The sequence below is a fragment of the Phasianus colchicus genome, chromosome Z (genome assembly GCF_987193195.1).
Source record: "Phasianus colchicus chromosome Z, bPhaCol1.hap1.1, whole genome shotgun sequence".
NCBI lineage: Eukaryota > Metazoa > Chordata > Aves > Galliformes > Phasianidae > Phasianus > Phasianus colchicus.
This window is the reverse complement of record NC_143476.1, coordinates 50027024-50052903: the sequence shown is the minus strand read 5'-3', so window position 1 is coordinate 50052903 and position 25880 is coordinate 50027024. Positions and strand designations below refer to the sequence as shown.

Here is a 25880-nt window from a genome sequence, read left to right as displayed (position 1 = left end):
TCTATACTGTATTTTTGAGGATTTTCCACTCAGAAAATGAAAGTGAAATATGGAGCAATTAAATGCTCTTATTGTGAACACAGGTTTCTCAGTTAAAAATGAGATTAATTAAAAAAAAAAAAAAGAAATATGTATATTAACAAATGAAATCCTATTCAGGATTTTGACTGAAATATGTATTTTCTGTGGAACTTGTTCATTTTCTGTCTGCATTTTTGTACATAATTACTGAGAGTTGTTTTCTTTCTGAAGGTCATTTCATTTTTGGCTGCAGTGTTACACAAAAAAGGAACACGTGAAGATATTGAAAACAATATGCCAAAATTTTTACAAAGGACAGTGAAAAAAGAATCAAAATGTAACCCTAACAAGGTACAGCTTTTTACTGATAAAACTTCAGGAGTTTTGATAAAAAGCAATACTTGTTTTGTTGTTTGTTTGCTAGCTTTTGGAGTTAACATATACTGATTTTCAGTGTTTGGTTAATTTAACATGAGAGGACGAATGCAACTCCTGATTTCCATTGATATTTTATGTTTTTGGAAATTTGAGTGGCAGAATGATTCTATGACTGTATTTCTGTGAAAAAAAAATTGTTCCTTTGTAAATTCAGGCAAAGAGAAAGGAAGAGGTGAAAGGATATCACTTTATGTGAAAAAACATGAGTGCTTCTGACTGGCTCTAAGAGAAGAAGTAATTTACTTTGAGGACAATTATGTATTGGAACAGGTAACAAAGAGAGGTTGTGGGATCTTACGTCCTTGAAGGATATTATAGACCTCAGTGACAAAAGTTCTAAAAGTTTAAATTCAGTGCAGCCCCTTCTTTGACTGGAAAGCTGGTCTAGAAACTGTTATTATTATTCTATGATAATATTGTACAGGCTGTCTTAAATTTTTAAACCTTTTTTGATACCTTTTCTCATGTATTGACTAGATTTATGGCCTGGAGGAACTTCCTTACCATTGTTTTTTCCACCTCTAAAACACTGAATGGTGTTTGTAATAGATGTTATAATAAAACAGTGTGATAGTATATCATGTCTTATTGCAGTAATACCAGTGTAACTTTGGATACTTTGTGTAGCATTAGTGTATTTTTTTTCTGTAGCATTTACACATTCTGTAAACTCATTACTTCTGAATTTATATAAATATTCAGGTATTTTCTATACTGTACTTTGAAGCAACACAATTTAATAGTTCAGACTATGAAGTAATAAGATAAATCTTAAAATTATGACTTTTCACATTGAGAAAGTGTTGAGCTGTAGATCTTCCAGTAATACTATAACATCTATGTCATATATTTCAGACTTTTCTCATAGTGGCCCCTCTTTCAGTGCTGTACAACTGGAAGGATGAGTTGGACACATGGGGGTACTTCAAGGTCTCTGTGTTACATGGCAGTAAAAAGGAAGATGACTTGAATCGTATCAAGCAAGGGAAATGTGAAGTTGCCCTTACAACATATGAGACTCTTCGCCTGTATTTAGATGAACTTAACAAGTAAGAGTCATTGCATTGCAGAAGAGAAATATATTTATTAATTTATTAATTTATTGAATTCCTAAGTCCTAAAAATAAGTCCTTTGTTTGTTCTATAGCTGCCAGTATTTTAAAACAGAGGAGTTTTGCCCTTCCTTTTGTTATGTTTAAGAACTTCACCCTTCACTCAGTGAAAGAGGATCACTGGGACTGTTACATCTTGGAAATAGATACAAACTGCATGAACATTTCTGCTAGCTGATAGAGGCAGAATGCAATAGCTAGTGTTGCCCTTGGTCTTGCAGTGCCCATGCTAGGTGATTTGAAAGGGTTGTGAGCCTCAAAGAATGTCTTACTGTTTTGAATAGTCATAACCAGTAAAAGCCTGATCTCCAGCTCTCTTTGTGCACGTCTGAAAAAGAAGTGCAGATAGGAGACATTAAACATCTGGTGGCTGGAAGATAAATGCATGTGCACAGCCCATGTCAGTGCAACAGGACTTATGTGTGAATGAATGCTTTGCTTCAGTGTAAGGATTTACCTTTATTCAATCTGCCAAGCATGTATCCATATAGGCATTCAGTGTTCATCGAACATTCTTAAAGGCTGTGCATTTTTCTTAGATAGAATGATGAGTAGGCATCAAACTGGTCTTTAGTATTTGTCATTAATAATTAGCAGATTTTAGCAAGATCATAAACTCAGATTTGATTGAAAGTAGTTAACAGGTATCATACATGTCACAAGATCAGTTTTCAAAATAGTCATCTAAAATTTATGAAACCCAATCAGGAGAGAGATTTCTTTCTAAACATGGCTGCTGCAAGTAACCTTAGCATGGAAATGAATTTGTTCTGAAATATCCATGCATATAAAGCTGTCTCATAAATTTGTTTCTTCCTAGGGACTTAGTTATTTAAAATTCATATCACAGAATACAGTTCGTTTTTCCACCGAATTTGTACTTGATCTGCTTGCAAAGTATCTTTCAATCTCAACTTCTAACTACGATCCTTTTGGTTTCAAAATCGCGAAATATTAGAATTCCTTCACCATGTTGGAATCATACAGGTCTCGAAGTAATTGAGTGATGCTTTCAGGTAGTAAACTGTCATTAGAAATGCTTTCAGCATGTTTTTATCTGGATGGATATTGTTAGGAAAAGCAAAACGCAACTGTGCTAATCACAGTTTAGAAGCTCACATTAAGAGATTTATACTGTTATTCTAAATCTTACTTACGATTGGAATTAGTGCTGGTAATGTGTCTGTCCAGAAATGAACAGCTGCTTTCTTCACAGAAAATATTTGATACAGTTGACAATAGTTCATCTATTTTATTGTGTAGTTTAGCCATTATGATTGAATTTACTAAACAGACAAGAAAATGGGTAGTGTATATAAAATGTATATAATGTATATAAAATAAGAAAGCAAAAATAAATACTTCTTGTTTTTCGTTATAATAATCAAGGCTGTACATGTGACTGATGTCAGTTTTTGTGTATGAGAAGTGATGAGATATGTGATTTCAATTAAGGGAGAATTCTTTTTCTTGCTATGAAGTATAGAGTGGTCTGCTGTCATAGTGGATGAAGTGCACAGAATCAAGAATCCAAAGTCTCAAATAACTCAAACAATGAAGTCCTTAAAATGCAGTGTTCGCATAGGCCTTACCGGAACCATTCTTCAAAACAATATGAAGGAACTTTGGTGTGTCATGGACTGGTAAATAAAATACTTTTTTTTCCTTTTATTTATCTTTGTTTACTAAGGATGCCTTCCCTCCCTCTCCCTCCAAAAGATCTGTTGCGTAACTTTGGACAACATTGTGTCTTTGTTTTCTCCAGTATGTGCAGGTCATTCTGAACTTACTTGGGAGTAAAAATTTCTTGCTAGTCCAGAAACATTTATTGTAAGCCAAAACAATTTATAGTGTGCTTTTAATCATTGGAAAAGCATAGGTAGCCTTGAAGATGTTGCAATTCCCTCATAACCAACCCCTTCCCAATGTTTTTATTATTTTGGTGGGGGTTTTTTGGTGATTTTTTTGTTTATTTGCTGATTTTATTTCCTTTTCATAGGGCTGTACCAGGACTTTTGGGTAGTAGAGTGCATTTCAAGAAGAAATTTTCTGATCCAGTGGAGCGTGGCCAGAGGCACACTGCAACTAAAAGAGAGCTAGCAACAGGTCGTAAGGCGATGGTGAAGCTAGCAAGAAAAATGTCTAGCTGGTTTCTGAGACGTACAAAAGTGCTTATCAGTGATCAGTTGCCAAAAAAAGAAGACAGAGTAAGAGCGCCCATATACTTCAAATATAATATATCTTTTTTGTTCTTTTTGTTGTTTTCTCTCTTTCATCATACCTCTGCTAATTTATGATTTTCTCTTGGACTTAAAAAATTGAGAAGAATCTAGAGCCTTAGAAAGAATGCATGTAAGGTTGTGTACTTTGTTGTATAATTACTATGATTGCTTACTGAAATAGAGTTAATTAAGCATGAAAATAGTCAGCTAAACTTTTGGCTAGTGATTTATACATATATTTTATGTGCCCTTTTGTATGTATCTTTGCAAATTCAGTGTATATAAATCTCTTGAAATTTGATGTAGGATTTCTGAATTTGCAGCTTGATACTTTGTAAATAGAACAGTTTGCTTTTAATCTTTTTTTAACTCTCATTTTCAATCAGGAAGTAGAGGGAAACTTGCCAGATAAAAGACAATTATCTTAATCTGTAATCTTTTTCATTTAGTGCTATTGTAAACATCATATAAATCAATAATACTTTATAGCTAAAATTGATTATTCTTATTAGATATATTTCCTTTTAAGTAGATGAACACATTAATTTTCAGATGTTTTTGTGTTCAAAATTTTGTATTTGTTCTTCATCCTTGGATTATTATAATGTCATCTAAACTGCCTTGTAAAGGGAAGATTAACACAAACATTAGTCAGTTGTCTTTGTAAATCTAGCAGGTTTTATTTCCATTCTCTTGGAGTATATGTTCAAGTTACTGCTGTATTATTATAGCTCAGCATGGTGCTGTAGCAATGTAGGTGGCCTTGGTTAGGGAATGATCTTCAGATATCTGTCTCCTGCTGGTTAAGACTAAAGATGTCATGGAGATGCCACCCATGGTCTCAGAGAGGAGGGATAAGTGTTTTAGCCATAGCCACGTATAGAGCATTGCATTCTCAATGCTCATTGTTTGTCCTGCTTGTGATACTGCCTTGCAAACAGCTAGAGCCTAAAAAGAGAAAAGAAAGGGCAAATTAAGCAACTGGCAAAAAGAGGGAATCCTGTATTATAATTATGCGTTTATTTCTGTCACTCTTCCTTCGTTCTCTTAGTCTTCCACAAAAGCCCGACTGAGAGGTTTGTAGAAACCTAATAGCAGGTTATTATAACTTGATATTGATGCTTTTTCTAAAATTTTGGGAAGGGATAAAATAAGTTTACATTCATTTTGGGTATAATTTCCAAATACTTCCGTCAGCGTACAGGTGGTTTTGTTTTTAATTTGGGTAGTATAACTTTCCATCAATGTTTGTGCAAATATATTACTGTTTTCTACCTCATGTGCAGTGCTTCATGCTTTGTTGTTTTTGTATTGTTTTGGTGCAGTGCTTTTTGTTTCTAATTTCATGCTGCATGTAACTGCATTTTTGGGACTTTTACTTTTCCAGATGGTGTACTGTTCCCTGACAGAATTCCAGAAAGCAGTATACCAGGCTGTGCTGAAGACAGAGGATGTAAGCCTAGTATTAAGAGCAGGAGAACCCTGCAGCTGCAACAGTGGCCGTATAAGGAAGAATTGTTGTTACAAAGTAAGAACTTTAATTGTCTGAAGTTTGTAGACATTCTGGTTTGAGCAGGGGATAGGTATTTCTCAATATGCTCTTGGTGATGAGGAGCAGCTTGAAGTGTCTGCGTGGTCTTAAGGCATCTGAAATCTTGACTAGAAACATTGTGTTGTGCTGAAGTCAGGCACTTGGGGATTACTTGAGGATTACTTGAGCATAACTGCTTTGCATGCCCTAAACAAAAGGTCATTATTAATACAGTATATTTGAGATGTGTTGTATTAAATACACCTACCGTGTAGTTGGTGTTGGAAGGGGTTTTACATTGGGACATTTTATACTAGTCAGATATGCGATTGCCATGCAACTTAGATGGTCAGTACAGTAGCTGCAAATAAGAGACCTCCTGGGACCCAGCAGATTGTCTGAGATATAGTTTTGTAATTACATTTGGATTGTCTCATTGCTCCTAAAAATGTGCTTTGATTTACCTTATGGAGGGAGAGCTGTAAAAACAACTATCTTACAATGCAAGTAGAACGTTATTCACTAGGAACAGCTCTGCAGATTTATTCCTTCTTTGGACTTCTTTAATGCTGATAGATCTAGCTTTGTTTTTTTTTCCTCCGTATCTCTTAGTAGTCTCAGAATGCCTTTTAAATATTTTCTCTTTCTTTTATTTCTGTTTCTTGTTTCTGAAGAACAGTTTCTGAAGAAACTGTTTAGGTTCTTGTGTACTGTTTTTCTTTTCTTTTTTGTTTCCAAAGTAATGTAGTGTACTTAGTCTTATGCATCTTTATTTGAAAACAGTCTATTGTCCTGTTGAAATATGCCATGAAAACTAACATTAGTTCTTTGCAAGCTTTACTTATGATTGTTTTGTAGAAAAAAAATGCTGTTGAGCTTTGTTCAATCTATGCAGATCTGTGGATACCTGTGTTGCTCTTATGGACAGTCTTACTCCAAATTTAAACATGAAATTTAGTAACTTGAGAAGGGAAAGGAAACCAGTATTGATAAATCAATCGACTATAACCAGAAAAATAGCTGTTACTGCTATTTAACTATTCAGTTGATTATGTTAATTGAGATGTTTATGAGAGTCCACAAATTTTTTGCAGTAAAGTAAGCAGTTGTAGGTTAAGGAATAGTTCAAACAGCACTAGTTGGCTTTACATTTATTTAAATTGTAAAGTTACTGTCTTTTTTTCTTACCAAGGAATTCTTGGTTATTGTAACAATTTCTGTATATGTCATACTGTCTGAAATGTTTATCAAACAGTTGGGTTTTTTTGTTTTTTTTGTTTGAAAAGCCACTTCCTATTAATAGAAGCATAATGTTGAGAAGAAGAACATACCTCATTTTTGCTAGAAATAAATCATTTGGAATCCATTTTTGTATTATTTGAATTCCTAATGCACTGAATCTTCTTGAAATAGTATTTTAGTGTATTTCTTATTTTTAGGAAAGTTTGTTTTTGAAAGCATTAGGGATATTTGTTGGTTTTGCTTGTTTTTTTGTTTTGTTTTATAGATGAATTCCCATGGTGAAACAATCAAGTCACTGCAATTCAGTTACTTGACAATCCTACAGAAAGTTGCAAATCATGTTGCATTGCTGCAGACAGACAACACTAGCAAGCAGCAGGTTAGTTTTGGAAGTACTTAAAAAGTGAACGTTTGGAAAATGAGATGAAAGTTCTTGAATAAAAATTGCTGTTGGCTTCTCTTTCAGCCTCAACTTACTGAAATGCAGATATTTTGCAAAATTATTTTCTGGTCAGTAATTGAGAATGTAGTCCTTATTTAATAGATAAAAATATTAACACATTTCTAGTTTCAGTTGATGAGTATCTGAAAATGGGGTTTGCCTTAACAATGGAGAGCTTGAGGAGAAAGTCATTTTTAGTGATTTTTCATAATCCCATTTTTGTTGCATTTCTGGGAAGTGAGAGGTAGGTCTTTGTGCAAATAAATAATAAACAAAGAGAATGGTTTTTTTTCTCTGGAATTTTATATTCCAAGCAGAGTTTCTCTAAATAATATGAGAAATGTTCTCTCCCTGTTTTACCAAAACAATATTAATTTATCTTGTTTTCCTGGCAAGTAACCATTAAAAGAATTTTGCTTTTTAGGAAGTTTTACTGCTAGGGCTTCAGGGTTGTAAACTGTAAATACCCAAGTGTTTTTACTGTTGTTGTTTTTTTTTTTTTTCTGTTTTGTATATGCAGTTTTTACTGTAAAAACATTTCAGAGTAATTCTTGGGTAACAGATGAGGTATTTTCCGCTCTTCTGGAAAAGGAGACTTAAAGTGTGTGGTTGCATTCTAGTTCTGAGTTACCCAGTTCTAGCAGTAGAGTTTTACTTGACTTTTGGGTAGTTTAAATCCATTTTTTTTCCATTTTTTGTTTTTTGTCATATCAGTTGAACTGTAGAAAAAAGATTCCCAGAAATGCAGTTATGCCAGGGGGTCAACAGGAATGCTGATACACAACTGCTGGGCTATGCAAATTTCAAGCCAACAGCTCTTGAAACTGACAGTTCTGGCCAGTTCTGTTGTAGTCTCTGCCCAGAGGAAGAAATTTTGGTCATCTCTTAATCTGGTAGCTGGAATCCATTCTTCCAGATTGCAATTTTCTCTCCTTTTCAAATGAGACAAACCAAAACACACTGAAAATGTGTTTCCAGTGTTTCTGTGCTGACTGAATAAAAATAAATAAGCAATCTATTTGAATTATTCCAGCAGATTACTTGTTTTATGGTTTGATATTATCCAGTGTAATTCAGATTTTTAATACCTTTTGAAAATTTTGCTTTTCTTTTAGGAAACACATATCAAACGAGTTTGCAATGAAGTGTTTTCCAGTTTTCCAGATTTTATGAAGTTAAGCAAAGACGCAGCCTTTGAAACAATTTCAGATCCAAAGTACAGTGGAAAAATGAGGGTAAATATATTCTTCAGAGACAGAAATAAATATTACTAATAGTAACAAATTTGCTGCAATATATGGATGTATGTAAAAGCAAGCCTAATAGGTTTTTTGTTTTAATCATTCTGTTTACAGTGGTAGTAGCACTGCAGAGATAAGCTGTCCTGAATCAAGATCCCATCTTGCAAAGACTAGAAAAGAGAAATTCCTTCTTGTCCTATCACTATCTATCCAAGTAAAAAGTTGATTCCCCTCCTTTTTATAATCTCCTTTTAAATGATGGAAGACTGCAGTGAGGTCAGCCCTCAGCCTTCTCTTCTCCACATTGAACAAACTCTGCTCCCACACCTGCCCTTATAGGAGAGGTTCTCCAGTCCTTTGATCATCTCTGTGGTCCTCCTCTGGACCTACTCCAATAACTCCGCTGACTTCATGTCCTGGGAGCCCCCAGGCCTGGATACCGTTCTCCAGATGTGGCTTTCCAGGGACAGAATAGAGGGGGGCAACCACCTCCCTGTCCCTTCTGGCCATCCCTCTTTTGATACAACTCGGGATACTGTTGGCTTTCCAGGCTGCAAATGCATGCTGCTGGCTCATATCCAGCTTTTCATTCACTGGAGCCCTCAAGTCCTTCTTCCACAGGGCTCCTCTCAAGGAGTTCTCCCAGTCTGTACATTTATCTGGGATTACTCCAACCCAAATGCAAAACCTCACACTTTAATATATTGAGTGTCATTAGGTTGACACAGGCCCACCTTTTGATCTAGGTCTCTCTGGGTGGCTCACTTCTAACATGTCAGCTGCACCATTAGGCTTAGTGTCATTAGCAGACTTGCTGAGGGTGCACTCAAACCCATCATCAGTGTCACTTATGAAGATATTGAAGAACATTAGTCCCAAGACAGATCGCTGGGAGGAAACTGCTCGTCACCAGCCCTCACATGGACATGGTGCCATTCACCACAATCTTCTGTCTATGGCATTCCAACCAATTCCTTATTCACCAGATAGTCTATCCCTCAAGTCCATATCTGTCCAATTTAGAGATAAGGATGTTGTGGGGGACCATGTCAGAGGCCTTGCACAAGGCCAGGTAGATGACACTGCTCACCTTCTCTCTGTTCACCAGTGTCAACACTCCATCATAGGCCACAAGACTGGTCAGGCATGAGCTTCCCTTGATAAAGCCATCCTGGCTTCCTCAGATCTGCTGCTCATCCTTTGTGTGTCTTCTAGGAGGATCTGTTATGTGACTTCGCAGGCACAGAGGTGAGGCTCACCAGCCTGTAGTTCTGCAAGTCCTCCTTCCTCCCTTTCTTGTACATGAGAGTGATGTTTCCTTTTTTCCATTCCTCAGGGACTTCACCCGACAGTGTCTCGCTCCAATTTATAGGAGGGAGATGAGTTTCTTTTAAAATCTGCATACCCGGTGTGAGATTAAGAAACAACGGTTCATATGTTAGTCCAACCAGTTTATTATAAGCCCTAATTAGGGAGACGGGGAAGGAAAGGAGGGTGATAGAAAAGCTAGGAAAAAGTAAGAATGCCGTGAAGTGGGGATAGTCACCACCAGGATCCAGCGGCGGTCCCCTTGCACGACGTTCTGAAGGTCCGAGGCAGAAGCAGCAGGGGGGGAGAGCAGCAGCGTGGAAGGCCTGGGGCAGCAACAGGTAGCAGGAAGAAGTCGCAGAGCCAATCCAGGAGGAGAAGCAGCAGCAGGATTCAGGTAGTAGGCCCAGGAGAGTCCGTCAGCATGCAAGAATTCCGTGGCGAGGGATCTGATGGCAGAAAACCCTCCATCCTCATGGTTTTCGATTCCTCTTTTTATCCTACTTCTTCTCCTGCCTAAGTGACATCCCTGGGCGCTTGAGCAGGAGTCATTCGAGTACTTCCTGAGATGGCCATCTTCCTCGAGATAAGCCCACACAAAAGACCACTTCACAGCTATTAAGCTGCAGCTTCTCTCTCTCTCATTGCCTCCGGCCCAGTCCATCTGTGACCCTCGGACAAAAGATTTCACAGTCCTTGCCCAAGACTTGTCCATCAAACTTCTCCAGACAAAGGATTTCACAACCCTTGCCCAGGACTTGCCTGAACTTGTTCATCTGTGTCCTCAGCAAGCTTTGAGACAATGATGATGCAAAATAATAATCTCTTACAGACAGCCTTGACTTTTCAAATATGATGGAGAGCAGCTCAGCAGCCACATCAGCCAACTCCTTTACAGCCATGAAATACATGTCATCCAGTCCCATAGACTTTTATACATTTGGTCTCATGAGGCAGTCTTAGAATTGCTCTGCCCTTGCAGCAAGGGTGGGAATTGCTCCCCCAGTTCCCACCTAGAGACCCAGGGATGTAAATGTTAGAGATGTGAGAAATACAAGAATCCTGGCTGCCAGAGAAGAACGAGATGAAAAAACTCATTAGTACCTCAGCTTTCTCCATATCTGTTGTAGCCAGTTCTCCTTTTTCAGTTACCAAAGGAGATATGCTCTTTTCGGTGTGCCTCTTCTGGCCAATGTACCTATACAATCCCTTCTTTTTGTTTTTAACATTCCTCACCAAGTTTGGTTCCATCTGCGCCTTGGCTTGTATTGTCCCCAGGTGACATACCCTTGTTTCCACAGCTGGTACAATCTGTACTTTTCCCTCAGTTTGACCAGCAGGTCCTTGCCAAGCCATGCCAGTTTCCTGCCTCCCCTGCCCACTTATTCTAAGGGACAGGGAGTAGCCAGCTTTTTTCCACTCCTTTGTCTCTAAGGACAGCTTCCCAGGAGAACTCATCCAGCAGTTCCTTAAACAGCCTGAGGTCTGCTCTCCCACAATTCACGGTCCTGATTCCACTCTTTGCCAGGCCCACATTCCTTGAGATCACAAACTCAGCTAGGGCATGGTTGCTGCAGCCTAGACTGCCTCAAATCTCAATGCCATTAATGTTCTTTTCTGCATTGGTGAGCACCAGGTCCAGCAGCACTTCACTTCTTCTGTCTAGTACTCAAACCAGAAAGTTATTGTCGGCGGACCTCAGGAGATTCCTAAATCTCTTGCAGCTCGCTGCGAGGTTTTCCCAGCAGATAACTGAGTGGTTGAAATCAAGACAGATGCCTGTGAACAAGATGCCTCCTGCACTGAAGGAAGAAGGTTTCTCTTGATCTGGTAGCCTGCAGGAGACCTCTACCACCAGATGTGCTTTCTTAGTTCTATCCCTAATTCTAAGCCACAGGCTCTCAACCCGCTTCTCACCATTTCTCAGAGGGAGCTCCTCACAATCCATCCAGTCTTTAACGTAATGTTGAGGGCAACTCTGCCCCCCCTTCCTGCCTAGCCTATCCTTCTAAAAAGGCCATATCCCTCTGCAGTGGTATTCCAGTTATGGGAGTAATCCCACCACATTTCTGTGTTAGCAACTAGATCCTAATTTTCTAAGTACATCACTCATTCCAGCTCCACCTGATTATTTCTCATGATGCATGCATTGATGTAAAAGTTCAGGTAGGCCTTCTGACACACTATTTTTCTAGATGGGCCCTCTCTCAAAACCTCTGGAAGAAATCTGAAGTTTTCCCCCACTGCTTCCCAGGGAAATACGAGAAGGTTTCAGATGGGGCATTGGTAACTTTATCTCTTCTGAGCAGTTTCCACATGATTCCTAGAGGACAGTTCAAAGGTTTCTCCCTGCCATCTCCTGGCATGAAAGTAATCTCAACCTTTCTCCATAGGAACAGTGCTCCAGCCCCTTGATCATCTTTCTGGCCCTCCTCTGGACCCGCTCCAAAAGTTCCACATTTTTCTTGTTCTGGCGGCTCCAAACTTGGACGTGATACACCAGATGGAGCCTCATAAGAGCAGAGGTGAATGATCACCTCCCTTGCCCTGCTGGCCACCCCTTTTGATACAGCCCAGGATGCAGTTTGCCTTCCAAGCCACAAGTGTACACTTCTAGTTCATGTCCAGCTTTTTGTACACCAGGACTCTCAAATTCTTCTTGGCAACACTACTCTTCAGTGAGTTCTCTTCCCAGCTTGGAGGCATATCAGGGTTTGCTTTGACACAAGTGCAGCACCTAGCACTTGATCTTGTTGAACTTTGGTTCAATTGGACCCACTTCTTAAGCTTCTCCAGGTCCTTTCAGATGGCATTTCTTCTGTTGTATCAACTTCACCAGTCAGCTTAGTGTCATCAGCAAACTTGCTGATGGTGCACTTGATCTTGCTATCTGTGTCATTGATAAAGATGTTGACAAGCACTGGTCCTGAAAGCGTACAAAGCTCATCTTTTATTGGTTGAACTAATTTTTCATTATTTAGAAATTTCTGCTGTGGCTTTTGCATGCTTCACTCCCGCACTGTCATATGAAATTTTCCTTATGTAATTTTTTATATAGTAGCAAAGAGTGCTAGCAAGCAAAAATACCAGAGTTAAAACAAGTTAATGTATTTGCTAAAACACTTTGTTTTCCTATGCATTCTGCCTGTGCTTGGTAAGAGAATAAAGTTGTTATACAAGGGGAAGTGCTTTTTGCTAAAAGTCAAGCTATAATTGCTTAAATGTAAATATGACAGTGATGTATTGGTATGTGTCCTACCGTGTGCTGTTGGTGCAGTCATTCTCTGTGTTTTGCAAGCTGTAGCATTAACAATGTGGCATCCTGGGTCTGCCATTCTGAATTTCAGGTTATAACTGTAGTCTGGAAAAAAATCTAACTGTAATCTAAATATAAAGATACAAGTGTACGATTATATGATTCTAGTATGTCCTAATTATTGTGGAAGATAGATACTAGATTGAAGTGACGTGAGATTCAGCTATTTTTGTGGAATTATAAGCTCATTTTCAATCAGATTGCAGAATGTACTTTTAATAAGAGTTTTTTGTGTGTTTTCTATTGCAAGGTGAATTTCAAGCACAGATTTTTAAGTTGAAATAATTGAATACATGAGAATGGAAGTAAAGTGAGTGAGCTGTTTTGTTTGGGGGCCACTGTTTTCCCATAATGAAGTACTAAGTGCAAGGGCAAGTGACTGTTGCAGTTTGGAAAAAAAAAAAAAAAAAGTGAAGGCATATGAAACAAAATGTATTTTTAAAGCCTGCAGTAATTCTCATGACTATTGTATCTGATTATTTCTATAGTTTTGGTGAAACTGTAGGTAGGAGTGGCTCTGTATTTTTTCTAAGTGCAAAGGGCTTCTAAATGACAAACCACTTGAAATAATTCTTTATAAAAACAGCATGTATAGTGTTTCCACAGACATAGAATGAGACTGGGAGCAGGGAGGGGCATATGTCTCACCAATTATTTTAAGACAAGTTCCATGAAGTTCTGACCTCAGATGCAGTACATAAAACTTAAACAGACCTTCCTGTTTTCAGGGGAGCTGTGCACATTTGTTAAATGCAAATGCTCGTGACCTGAACTGCACCTGAAGTGTTGTTCCTCTTTGCGCAGGAGACCAGCTCTCCTACTGGCAGTCTCTGAGACCACAAGTTTAAACATGGTCTCCACCTGACAGCGGGCTTGCTCCAAGAAAGCTGTGGTGACCCAGACAGCCTGCCCAGAAATGTGGTTGTTCAGGTGTCTGGCTGCAGGGAGTGCCTGAACCTGCTGCTGTTGGGGAAGGGCGGCAGGAATTCCACCTGCATGAGCTGTGAGAAGGTGGAAGAGCTGCTTAGTCTGGTGGTGAACATCAAGGAGGAGGTGGAGAGAAACTGAGGACTATCTGGGAGTGTGAGCAGGAGACTGACTGGTGGAGTGACTCACTGGTGTGCTGAAGCAAAGGGTGCAAGGGAGATACTCCCTGAAAGTGATGGATCCCCTGCCTGGTTGCAGTCAGGTTAACCTGACAGATTATGAGGGTTGGAAGAAAGTCCCATCTGAGCGCCATGGACCATCCCCAGCCTGCCTACCCTGCTTCCCCAGGTTCCCCTAAGCAATAGGTTTGGGGAGCTGGAAATTGAAGAGGAGGTGAAGGAGGATCTGCCTCAGAGAGGGCCTAGGGCGAGGTAGTCGTCCCCACACCTTGAGACTGCCTCTGCCAGGAAAGACAGGAAGGGTAATTGTGGTAGGTGACTGCCTTCTCAGGGGAACAGAGGGCTCCATTTGCAGACCCGACCCGACCTGTGGGAAGGTGAGCTGCCTCCCTAGGGGCTGGGTCAGCAGTGTCACCAAAAAACACCTGGGTCTGGTTTGCTTCTCTGGTAACTGCCCATTCAGACAGGCACTGATGAAGTCACTCAAGGAAGCCTGTGAACTATCAAGAGGTTTCAGGGGTTTAAGGATGGTTGGTTGAGGGAGTGGGAGTACGATTGGTATTTTTATATCTCCCGTTTGGGAGTGGTGAGAGATACAGAGTGGGCTGGGAAAATACAGGCTTGATTAAATGGCTGAAAGGCTAGTGCCACCACAGGAACTTTGGGTTCTGTGACCGTGGAGCAGTTTACTCAGCTCTTTTGAGGCCCCATCTGGAGTACTGTGTCCAGGCCTGGGGTCCCCAGCACAAGAAAGACGTAGAACTCTTGGAACAAGAAAGATGTAGAGCTCCTTGTCTGGAGGAGGGCCACTAAGATGATCACAGGACTGGAGCACCTCTCCTGTGAAGAAAGGTTGAAAGAACTGGGCTTGTTTAACTTGGAGAAGAGAAGGTTCCAGGGAGACCTCATTGTGGCCTTCCGATACTTGAAGGGAGCACATAAACAGGAGGGAGTACAACTGTTTATGAGGATGGATAGTGATAGGACAAGGAGAAATGGTTTTAAACTATGAGAGGGGAGGTTTAGGAGATTTAGATATTAGGAGGAAGTTTTTCACACAGAGGGTAGTACTGCACTGGAACAGTGTAGGAATTCTGGATGTCCCATCTGTGGAGGCATTCAAGGCCAGGCTGGATGTGGGTTCGTGCAGCCTGGTGTAGTGATTGGCGACGCTGCACATAGCAGGGGGCTTGAAAATCAATGTTTATTGTGGTCCTTTACAACCGAGGCCATTCTATGAAGAAAGACAGGGGTCTCCTGGAAAGAGTCCAGCAGAGAGCCACAAAGATGATAAAGGGTCTGGGGCACCTCTTCTTATGGGGAAAGGCTGAGTGACCTCGGTCTGTGAGAGAGAATGTGATCATGCGACCTAAGGTGTGGGAGACAAAAGAATGAGGCCATGTGTCCATTTAGTGGTACATGGAGATAAAACAAGGGGAAACGGCCATAAACAGAGGCATAGGATGTTCTGCAGAAATAAGCACTTCTTCATGGTAAGGGTGATGGAGCACTGGAACAGACTGCCCAGAGAGGTCGTGGATTCTCCTTCTCTTGGGACTTTCAAGACCTGCCTGGTCACTAACATGTGGAACCTAGTCTAGGGACGCTGCTTTGGCCGGGGGGTTGGACTGGATCTCTAGGTATTCCTTCCAGCTTTTACTATTCTGTGATTCTCTGATTCTGGTGTGGCTTGGCATAAACAGCATTTTGTTGCGGTCTGTCCACTGATAGAAACAGTTTGTGAGTTTGTTAGGGGCTACTCCATTACAGTGGGATTTCAGTGGAGACTACTGAAAAATGAATACATGCATCAACTCTGTTATCTTAAATATTTGTTAATTTAAAAAAAAATCATTATGTTACACCTCTGTTTGGCTTTGCAAATAGTTAGCTAATGTGTCTTGTTTAAATGTTGTAGAAATAGGTGACTGTGCATGAGATGACTTGTAGATGAAATGTCTTCATTTGCATTCTGTGGTTCATTCACAGGTCCTTCAGCAACTTTTAAATCACTTCCGAAAAAAAAAGGATAAAGTTCTTCTCTTCTCCTTTTCCACGAAGGTGAGTTCCTTATGGCTTTTCTCAGTTGACCACAGCAGTAAGTTCTGAGTAAGCAGCTGTCAGTCATGTTTCCTTTCTGTGCTATGGGAAATGATGATGGGAAGAAAAGTGTGCATTACTCCAGAAGCATGTTGAAACCTTATGTTATCTCATAATGAAAATAGTAGTAGTAAAACAGATGTAATGCTCTGCTTCCCTCTGTAGAGCTTTTTATAGTTGTTTTAGTACTTAAGTATATATGGCTCATACCAAATTCACGTGATGCATCTTCACTTAGAGCAGTGTCACTGCAGTTTATGACAAAAGTATACAGCTGTTACATTAGCACTGCAAAGCAGTAACATTTTCTTTAAATATCAGCCTTGAGACTAAAGTGCCATATCAGTTTGTTCAAGCTTTAATGCTGTTTAATAGGAGAAATGCTCTGAGATTTTCTTTTGTGGAATAGTGTGTTTCCTGAAGTGAAACAACCTGTAACATAGATTTCTTTAGCTAAATGATAGTACTGTTTAAAAAATTATTAGAATACTGTGAATGACAATTCTGAATCATTTTGTGGCTTAAAGGAAGATTGCAGTATGTAGATGATTTAAGCTGTAGTTCAGTATTCAGGACTAGTCTGACTGCTGGTTACTTGTTTCTTTTACTCCATCCTTATGAACTCTTGCTTTGCATACCAGTCAGTTTCTGTGTGTTGGCTCTGCTGCTTGTTTACTATACTTAAGTCACTTTAACTTGCTAACATGTTAAGAAATTGTTTTAAGTTGCTATCAACTTATTTAGGTGAACTGATTCAGCATCACTTAGAGGTAGGGTGAGCAATCAGGGCTAGGGAATGAGACCATGGCAGACCACTGTTAATCACCTTAGAGTGCTATAAAATCACAACAATAGAGAGTCAAGGATGTTGATACTGAAATGGAGAAGATTTGCTCTTCTTTTAGTTCTTTATTTATTAGAAAATACATTTAAGAAACATGCCTCAAATTACTACATTTAATTGAAAATACACCAGTAAGTACTTGATTTCTTTTTTTCCACCCAGTTGCTGGATGTACTGGAGCAATACTGTATTGCATCTGGGCTAGATTTCCGAAGACTTGATGGAAATACAAAATCAGAAGATAGGATCAGGATCGTAAGAGAGTTCAACAGAGTTCAAGAAATTAACATATGTCTTGTATCTACAATGTAAGAAAACTTAACATGTAATCTTTGTGTTTCCCTCTGCCTTTCTGTTACAGAGAAAATTGGGTGCTCTTCATTTTACTTCATCATCTTATGGCGGATTACTTCTTTGAGAGGGTGAATTGTTTTCTTGTTTGCAGGCAAACATGAACCCACTACTGTGAACTGAGGCATTTCAAATTTCTAGAGACTTCTACCCTTTCCATGCTTTCTGCTGGTTAAGATCTGAAACAAGCATATCATCCGAATCACAGTTCCAAATTTCCATTTCTGTGGGAGTTAGAAAACACTGAAAGACTAACTTTATTGTAGACAGTCTCACTTTATTGTACAGTACTTGTAGAATGAGTGAGTATGAATGTGTGGTGGCTTCAAATTGAAAGTTAGCTGAACTCCACTACACCATTCTCTCACTCCTCCTCCTTCACAAGAATGGGGTGAAGATAACACAGGGAAAAAAAAAAAAAGGGATCACAAGTTAACATAAAGGTAGTTTAATTAGATGAAAAAAAAATGCCAGCAAAAAGAAACCAAGCAACTGTTTGAGGTGAGGATAGTTTAATTAAAGGAAAAGAAGAAGGAAGAAAAAAAAAAGGCAAATGCAATGTGGAAGCGAAGGGAGAAAACAATTATTCTCTACTTTCTATCAGCAAGTGTTGCATGACTGCATCTTGGGAATTAGATTGTGAATCCCATAGCAGTTGCTCAGGAGGGAAGATGCTTTCATAACAAGAGCTCCTCCCCCCCCCCCCCTTTTCTCTTTCCCCTTTCCCTCTTTTTATTGCTAAGCATGTCATCAGCAAGGGCATATCCCTTTGGTGAGTTTAGATCAGCTGCCTTGGCAATGCTTTCTTTTCCCCTTTTGCTCATCCCCAGCCTTCTGGCTTTCGTGGGGTGAGAGGGCTGCTGAGATTACCTTGAGGCAGTGCCAGCACTGCCCAGCAGTGGCTAAAACGTTGATGCAGTGTCATTATTGTTCTGACTAAAAGTGTGTAGCAGAGCCCTATATAGACTACTGTAGGAAAAGTTCATTCCATGCTAGTGAGGCTGTCCTGGTTTTACCAGTATTTGATTTCATGACATCATGCAACAGGCTGTGGGGTGCAGACGCACAGTGCACTGCAGAGATGTACTTCCTAGTTTCATTAGCAGTCTCACTCTCAGTGAGTTCTGACTCTCCAAGAGAAAGATCCACTGAGATGTACCGCATGATTTCCAATTCCAGATGATGGGGAGGAGTTCTCTCTTTTCTGGGAGGCCAGCCATGAGGGTCTGCTGATAAAGACTTGGACTGACAATCTCTCTCTCTTCCCACTTATTTTTGTTTTATTTATTATTCTTAATTATTCTGTATTATCTCATATTGATTTTTATAAATTAGTTTCTCCTGTCTCAGACAGATTTTTTTACTCTTCATTCCCCCTCTTCTCCCAGGAGGAGGGAGAGTTGTCAAGTGATTAACTCTTCAAAACCACTACATAGACCAAAAACCAGATGAAATGCTGTATTGAATTTAAAAATTATGTCATGGTGTTGCTGTAAGTTATTAATCATGCTCATTAATATATGTCTGTCAAAAATATTTCACACAACAGATTTTCTGATAGAAATGTTTTTACCCATTGGATTTACGTGTAGATTTATGATAGATAAGAATTCCTCTTTGACACAGAGCAGTATGTTCCTCTGAAATTAATGAAACTATGATCACAGATATTTGATTTTATTGTTTATTGATTTGTTATTCTTGTTACCTCCATATGTCATCTTATATGAAGTCAAGTACCAGGCAAAGGTATACAGAGAACCGAGATAAACTTACATCTTCCTGCTTAGGGAGAATGTGAGTGGAACTCTGTGAAACATGCAGTCATGTGTTTGTCTGTGTTGCTATTTCTGTCCTTTGATGAAAGCATGTGTGTTGGGAGTTATGTAGGAAGATCCCCCATTTAAATAGCAATTAGACATGATCTTAAAAAAACAGTGCAAAGACATCTTAGAACTGTCTTTGGATACCCTCTGCAGCATGCAGGTAGAGTTATGAGGTGATTTGTGGTGCTGGTCGTGCAACTTTGCTTATAACCTTACTCAGCAGGAGATTATGGCCATCAGCTTCCCTAAGACCTAGGTGAATTCCTCTTTGTCCCTGAAAACAGTGAGGAATTACTGCATCTGTACATTAGAAGATTCATTGGATTTTCTGTTTTGGAATATTGAATATATGTGGCATACATAGAAGTGTTGAAAGATAAAATCTGCATAAAACTAAATATCCTATTTAGTTATTTTTGTAGTGAGTCTGTTTTACTTGCACTAGGGCTTTTCATTGAAATTTAATTAGTATTCTAGCTCCAAATACTGTTTTTTTTGTGTGTGTGTGAAAGTGTTCAGAAAACTATGTTGACTTATTCTTCAGTCTGACTGCACAGTTGGCTTGGTAGGTGGGAGTCTGAATTCTGCACTCACTAAAAAAGAAATACACCAAAATTCCGAAACACAGTAAGTCATTTGGAAAAAACACAAATATTTTTATTTAGTGTTTAAAACCAAGAATGCTAGTTTTCCAGAAACCTCTATTAATATTGTCGGGTTTCTATATCCTCTTTCCAGATTTTATTAACACTATACTAAAGTACATGTGGTAGGGAAAGCCACTACTGTATTTGCATTAAAAAAATATATTCCATGAAAGCCAGGAGATGGTGGATCTCTATTCTGTCTTGGTTTCTGTCTCCATTCATTCATTCCTTATAAACTTTACCTCTCCCACTGCTTTAAATAAGCAGAATATAAAGTTATGTATTAAAAACAGTTGCTTGGTAAATTAAGTTGAGTTGGCTTTCTCAATTTTGCCGTATGTAACTGAGAAAATAGCACTTAGAGACTTAGTGCCACCTATGACAGTGTAAGGAATTGGTGTAGAAGTTAAATACTATTATTTAGCATGTAGTTGTAGAAGAGCTTTTGTCTTTTTGTAGGAATGTGGATTTTTTTTAATACCAATTGAGCCAGTATAAAAAAATTTACAGTATTTGCTTGTTTTGCAGCTGGAAAGTGGTATTTTCTTCACCACGGTTTCTATCAAATGGTACAGCTATGTGCGTGTAAATCAAGTAATTGAGCAGTTTTGTTGGATTCATCAAGAGCATTAAGTACTTAACTCAGTTTAAGCATATGCTCAAATTCTTTGCTGTCTTGCTGCCTTTACCTGTAAGCATGCCACAGGGGTTGAATATTTGAATATGATGTAACTAGTACCTTTGCAACTCTCACCCCGCAGTAGTAAATTTTCTTAAATGACTTTTTGATGACTTGTACAAGAACTGCTCATATACAGCTGTGTGAACAACAACAGTTGTTTTAATCCTGTACAAATAAACCGTCACAAGTCTATTTTTCTACATGCAACTCATTAGAATGGTCATAATGTAGAGAAAGATATATAGTACTATTTTCAAATCTGTGTGCTGGGATTAAAGGAAATAAAATGTCATACAGACTCTTAAGTCCCTTTTAATTTAAACTATCCTTACACATCATGAGTCTGTAATGTTAACTGGCATTGAAATGGTTATGACTTTCAGTATTCTCTACTGTAGTGGAGGTAATGGCAGCTGGTTGTGACTTGCTAAGTCATGTAGTTCACAGTCATCTTACTTCTTGGGTGAGAAGTTGGCATTTTACAACAGTGCTTGTTTGTTATCATCTCTCCATTAACACAAAGCTGTACCCCACTATTTTTGTGCTGTTCTATTATGTCAGGGAAGAATATGCTTGTATGTATGTAATACACTAAAAAAACACTGGCTTTTTGTTAATTTTTGTATCGTTTTTATGTTACTAGGGCTGGTGGATTGGGTCTTAATTTTGTTGGTGCCAATGTTGTTATACTGTTTGATCCAACGTGGAACCCAGCAAATGATCTTCAAGCTATTGACAGGTATGTTCTCAAAATGCATAACTTGGTCTGTGTTCTTTTCTTCTGTTTTGTTTATGTAACCTGGTTGTCCAACTAAGATTTTCTTAAAGGAGGGTCTGATTATCCAGTTCATTTTTTTAGCTTTGATATTCTTGTTTTTAACCCTGAATTTTATCTTATTTTCTGTTTTATTTTTATGGCACCTTTTTAGTGGGTTTAAAAAAATATTTTATGGTTATTGTAACTTTCTGTGATCTTTTAGGAACAAGTGCAGATATATATATATATATTTATAGCCAGATGACATTTTTCCTATGCTTTTCAGAGCAAGTACATTGCAGTTGACCCTAGTTTGAGTGATGTTTTGAATTCCAGATTCCTTTAAGAAAAACATTTGTTTATTTTTTTTACCTCATCCCTGTGGAGATGAGTCTTTTACCAGCACTCCCTTCCATGTCTGAAATTATACCAATCTGGAATATTTCTAGGAATCTGCATGTTTCTTCTCAGGCTCTGACTACATGATATTCCCTAGGAGTTTTGGACAAACATTTAGATTGTTGAAGTAAAAGAATGTTGACAGCTTTCAAAATGCAGTAGATCTATATTTTTTCATGATCAGAAATGAACTTGTTTATGTTGTCCCATCCAATTATGTAATTCTACTTTCAAGTTTTTCTAATCTCTAAGAGACATTTCATATATCAGAAATAATTGCTATTGAAAGAGACTGTCTTTAAAGAGTAAGACTACATAGCCATAAAATGGTTTGTCCTCTCATGAATTTTTTAAAAATGAGGTTTTGAATATAATCTATTAGAAGTCTCAGAATTCACTATTTAGATACTCTACTGCCTGTTTGTTGGTTGTTTTTATGATGTTGCAACTTGCAATGTGCTTTTTAAGAAAGAACAGACTGCTGCAAGTAATCCATGATATAACATGTATATATAATGCAAATGCAGTAATATCTTGTGCAAGACCAGATGCAGGTCTAGGGAAAAAAAAGACCCTGAAGAAATAGTGGAAGTTTTCTCAGAAGACAAGCATTGTGATACAAGACATGAAACCCTTTGCAACTAGATAGACCTGAGAAGAAAAACAGAAAACTAAAGAAAAAGAAAAAGAGAATGAAATTCTGGGAAAACGTGGAGAAGGAGAAAAGGCATATGGAATTTTATTTTTTTTTTAAATAGAGTATTATAGTGTATTCCTGTTTTGTTGTAATGGTGATTCTTATTTTACTACCTCTCTTTGTTCTTTACTATTAAAAAAAAAAAATCTATTTTTTAATAATCCACTTTTTAATAATCCATTTAATCCATTTTTAATAATTCATTTTTTTTTATAATCCACTTTTTCTGCAGAGCTTACAGGATTGGTCAATGCAAAGATGTTAAAGTGTTTAGACTGATATCCTTGGGAACTGTGGAGGAGATTATGTACTTACGGCAAGTTTACAAGCAGGTAAAGTTCAGAAACTATTCAAATCAGTATTTAGTATTGAAGAAAGATAAGTAGTCAAGATACAGAGAGTTGTTAGTATTTTCTATAGTAGATTTCTGATACAAGATAGCAGTGAGATAAAAGACTGTAAAGATATCTTTACTATTTTTATACTATAAAACCAAGCATGTTCATACTTCACTACCATCTATTGTATCAACATCTGCCAGAGAAATGAAAGCAAAATATCCTTTCTTAGAAATTTCTGCCTTCTTTAACTGAGGATGACATGGATGCCAGGAAATTCTAATGTATTACTGGAATAAACACTTCTGAAATCTCTTGTATTGCTCTGTTTTAGCAACTTCACTGTGCTGTGATTGGAAGTGAAAATGCTAAGCGATATTTTGAGGCAGTGCAAGGATCAAAGGAACATCAAGGAGAACTTTTCGGCATCCATAACCTTTTCAAATTTAGAAGTCATGGGTCTTGTCTTACGAAAGACATCCTGGAGGTGTGAAATCTTTCACTTTTGCTTTTCAGTATTTGTTTTATGTTATTTCTTTCCATTTAAAGTATTTTGTCATAATTTCAAATGGAAGCAAAACAGAATGGTGAAACTTAAACAGTAATTGTCTTTGTAGTGCCTTACATGAAATAGACCTCCTAATTTCTCTCTGATTTATGCCAGAAAAACTTCTCTGCATGAAACAATAAAAACTTCATGTATGCATAAGTTTTATTCAGTAGCTTAAACTGACCTTTTAAGCAACAATTCCCATTGTAAAATATTATATATATTTTTTTATATTATATGTATTATATATATATATTTTTTTTTTCTATAAAATATAAATTTTATGTTTTATATATATATATATATTTTTTTTTTTGCTAGGCTTGCCTTGAACAGGTACTGTTTTAGTTATATATGTATTTTTTTTATCCTTTTAGAGGGAAGGACAAGTAGAAGCTGGAGTCATGACAGTGACTACTTGGCTAAAAGAAGAACCTCCTCAGGACAGTTCAGAAAATGTGAGATACTTTGTGGGATACAAAGCAGAGCATGAAAGTCTGTGTAATCTAACAGCGGCAGTAGTATATTGTTAGGCTGGTAATGCTTTTGTCTGAAGCTGCAGTTGCCATGTTTTATTGTCTGTTTGCCCGTTGTTTTACTTATTGTGAAGCATTAAATAATGTTCCACTTTTCTGTATTTAAAATTTTGTATTCTTAACATTTGTCATCACAGTATTCTGTGACCTTTACAATACTTGGGTATTGTCATTCTTAATGAAGGTTTCGCTAATATACTATTAGAGAGTGACATTATTGATTGAATAATTACTCAGTAGTGTCTTAAACACTGATACAATCTAAAAGCCTTTTGACCAAGAAGTTATTTGAGAATCCTGCACCTTCTGTTTTTTGGAAGATTTTTGGTTACTTAATTAAGGGGGGGAATGCAGTTGATGTATGGTCATGGCCTTGAAATGGTCTTGGTGATAAACATAAACTTTCTTAGTGTACGTTAAATACCTCCTTGTAAGCCAGGTTATATTGATTTTAATTTGTAAAACTTCTCTGCATGGGCAGAAGTTTGTATTTCCATTTGTCATATTTTTTGTCACAGAAGTACACAGTTTTGGAGCTGTATTTTCAGTGTCTTAAGGTTTCCTCAAGGTAATTTTTGTTAAATTATAGTGTGCCCCAAATAATTTTAGAGCAGAGTTTTAAATACTTATAGCTCTTTTAAAATGTTAGCAACCAAATGCAAAGAGGTTTGTCATTGTGCTCTGATGTTTTTTTAATGAATATCTTTGCACAGTATTAATGTATGCATCGTGAGGTCACTTTTCAAACTTTTAAAAGATGAAAAGATGCAACAAGCTTTGAAAAAAAAAAACCTGGTGTGGATTGGGAAAACGAAAGTTGTTTTAGCAGTCAGAAAAATACCTTGTCTGAAAACATAATTTTTTATTGTTATCTTCATTATTGTTCTGCTTAAAACTTTGTTCTTCCAAATTCTCTACTATCTACCTGGTGTAAATAATTGTTCTTCCGTTTTTTTTTTTTCAGTGTGAACAACCAGACTATGGAGGAGCTAGAGGACCTTCAAGCACTAAGGCGCAGTTAGAGAGAGAAGAAACTGATTTTCATGATTATTTTAGTGATGATGATAATATTCTAGAAATTTCCATGAAAAAAACTAACAGAAAGAAGCCTTGCAGCACAAATAATTTAATGATAGCAAAGAGACAGCTTTCCTTAGTGCAATGTGGATTCTCTAACTTGTTGCAGAGAGAAACTGAAGCTGCTGAAAGAAGTGGTAATACTGACTCTCACCATTCAGGTTCTGATGGTCAGGCTATAAGAACATGTGTCAACAGCAAGTGTGATGATGTTCAGAAACGTGAAAGCTACGTGCATATTTTGGAGCACAGGAAAACTGCTCAGTTACCAAATGGAACTGATAAACAAGATGTGCATAGAGCAGATTGTCTTGTTTTATCAGACTCTGAAGAAGAAGTGGACAGAGAAAATGAGGATCTATGCATTTCAAGGCAAAGTGATGTAGTAATGGAAACTGAAAGCAGTTCTGAAGAAAACTGTGATATCATCTTTCCTACCCAATTTCCAGCAAGCCACCAAGCAATGCATACTAAAAAAATTGAAATACAGACGACAGAATCTGAAAATTGTGAAGAGTCACTAAGAAAAAAAAATGAGTTTGTACTTAAGGAAGAAGGTAGGCAATTTGTATTCCATAGTACCAAATCAAATTTCAGCGGAATTGTGCCTTTTAAAAACATGAAAAACAACGCAAGAGGTTTGAAAGGTGCAAGCGACATAAGTGATGAATCTGATGATATTGAAATTCCCTGTCACTCCGAGTCAGGAAAGTTAAGAACATTCAGCTTCATGAAAGGGAAACAAAGGCATACACAAAGCAATGCACTAGGCAGACTCTCAAAACCTCTGCCTCAAAGGACGAAGACTTTGAGGAGGAGGAAAGAAAGAGGAAGTGATTCTCAGAATATAGATGAATATTCATCCTTTGAAGATAACTTACAGGTTGAAAAGATTCACACCCAAGAAAAAAGCTGTAAGTGTAAAAGCCAGAGATGCAGAGTTCAAATCAGATCTAAAATGCTCCATCCTGTTCAGGATGGTACGCACTCTTCTGCACAGATGAAGTCTGGCAATTATGCTGTGCATAGAAGTTCTACACATAGAGCTCAGTTTGACCATCGGAATCAAAATGTGGAATCAATGGACAGATATTTAG

General features: G+C 37.8%; 1 protein-coding gene across 2 annotated transcripts in view; it reads left to right on the top strand.

Moving 5' to 3' along the window:
* Window positions 1-25880, top strand: part of ERCC6L2 (ERCC excision repair 6 like 2) — a 49509-nt gene that overhangs the window by 6197 nt on the left and 17432 nt on the right. Inside the window, exons 1-15 of one of the 2 annotated variants that reach the window (XM_090132468.1) lie at window positions 289-372; window positions 614-729; window positions 1315-1508; window positions 3053-3214; window positions 3571-3778; window positions 5181-5321; window positions 6832-6945; window positions 8124-8243; window positions 15969-16040; window positions 17086-17231; window positions 21073-21168; window positions 22515-22614; window positions 22955-23107; window positions 23548-23628; window positions 24671-25880. In XM_090132468.1, coding sequence (XP_089988594.1) covers window positions 3126-3214; window positions 3571-3778; window positions 5181-5321; window positions 6832-6945; window positions 8124-8243; window positions 15969-16040; window positions 17086-17231; window positions 21073-21168; window positions 22515-22614; window positions 22955-23107; window positions 23548-23628; window positions 24671-25880 — 2530 coding nt within the window. In that variant the 5' untranslated portion in view covers window positions 289-372; window positions 614-729; window positions 1315-1508; window positions 3053-3125. Of the gene's footprint in view, window positions 1-252; window positions 373-613; window positions 730-1314; window positions 1509-3052; window positions 3215-3570; window positions 3779-5180; window positions 5322-6831; window positions 6946-8123; window positions 8244-15968; window positions 16041-17085; window positions 17232-21072; window positions 21169-22514; window positions 22615-22954; window positions 23108-23547; window positions 23629-24670 lie in introns of those variants that run through there. The other variant, XM_031608203.2, reaches the window with a different exon arrangement.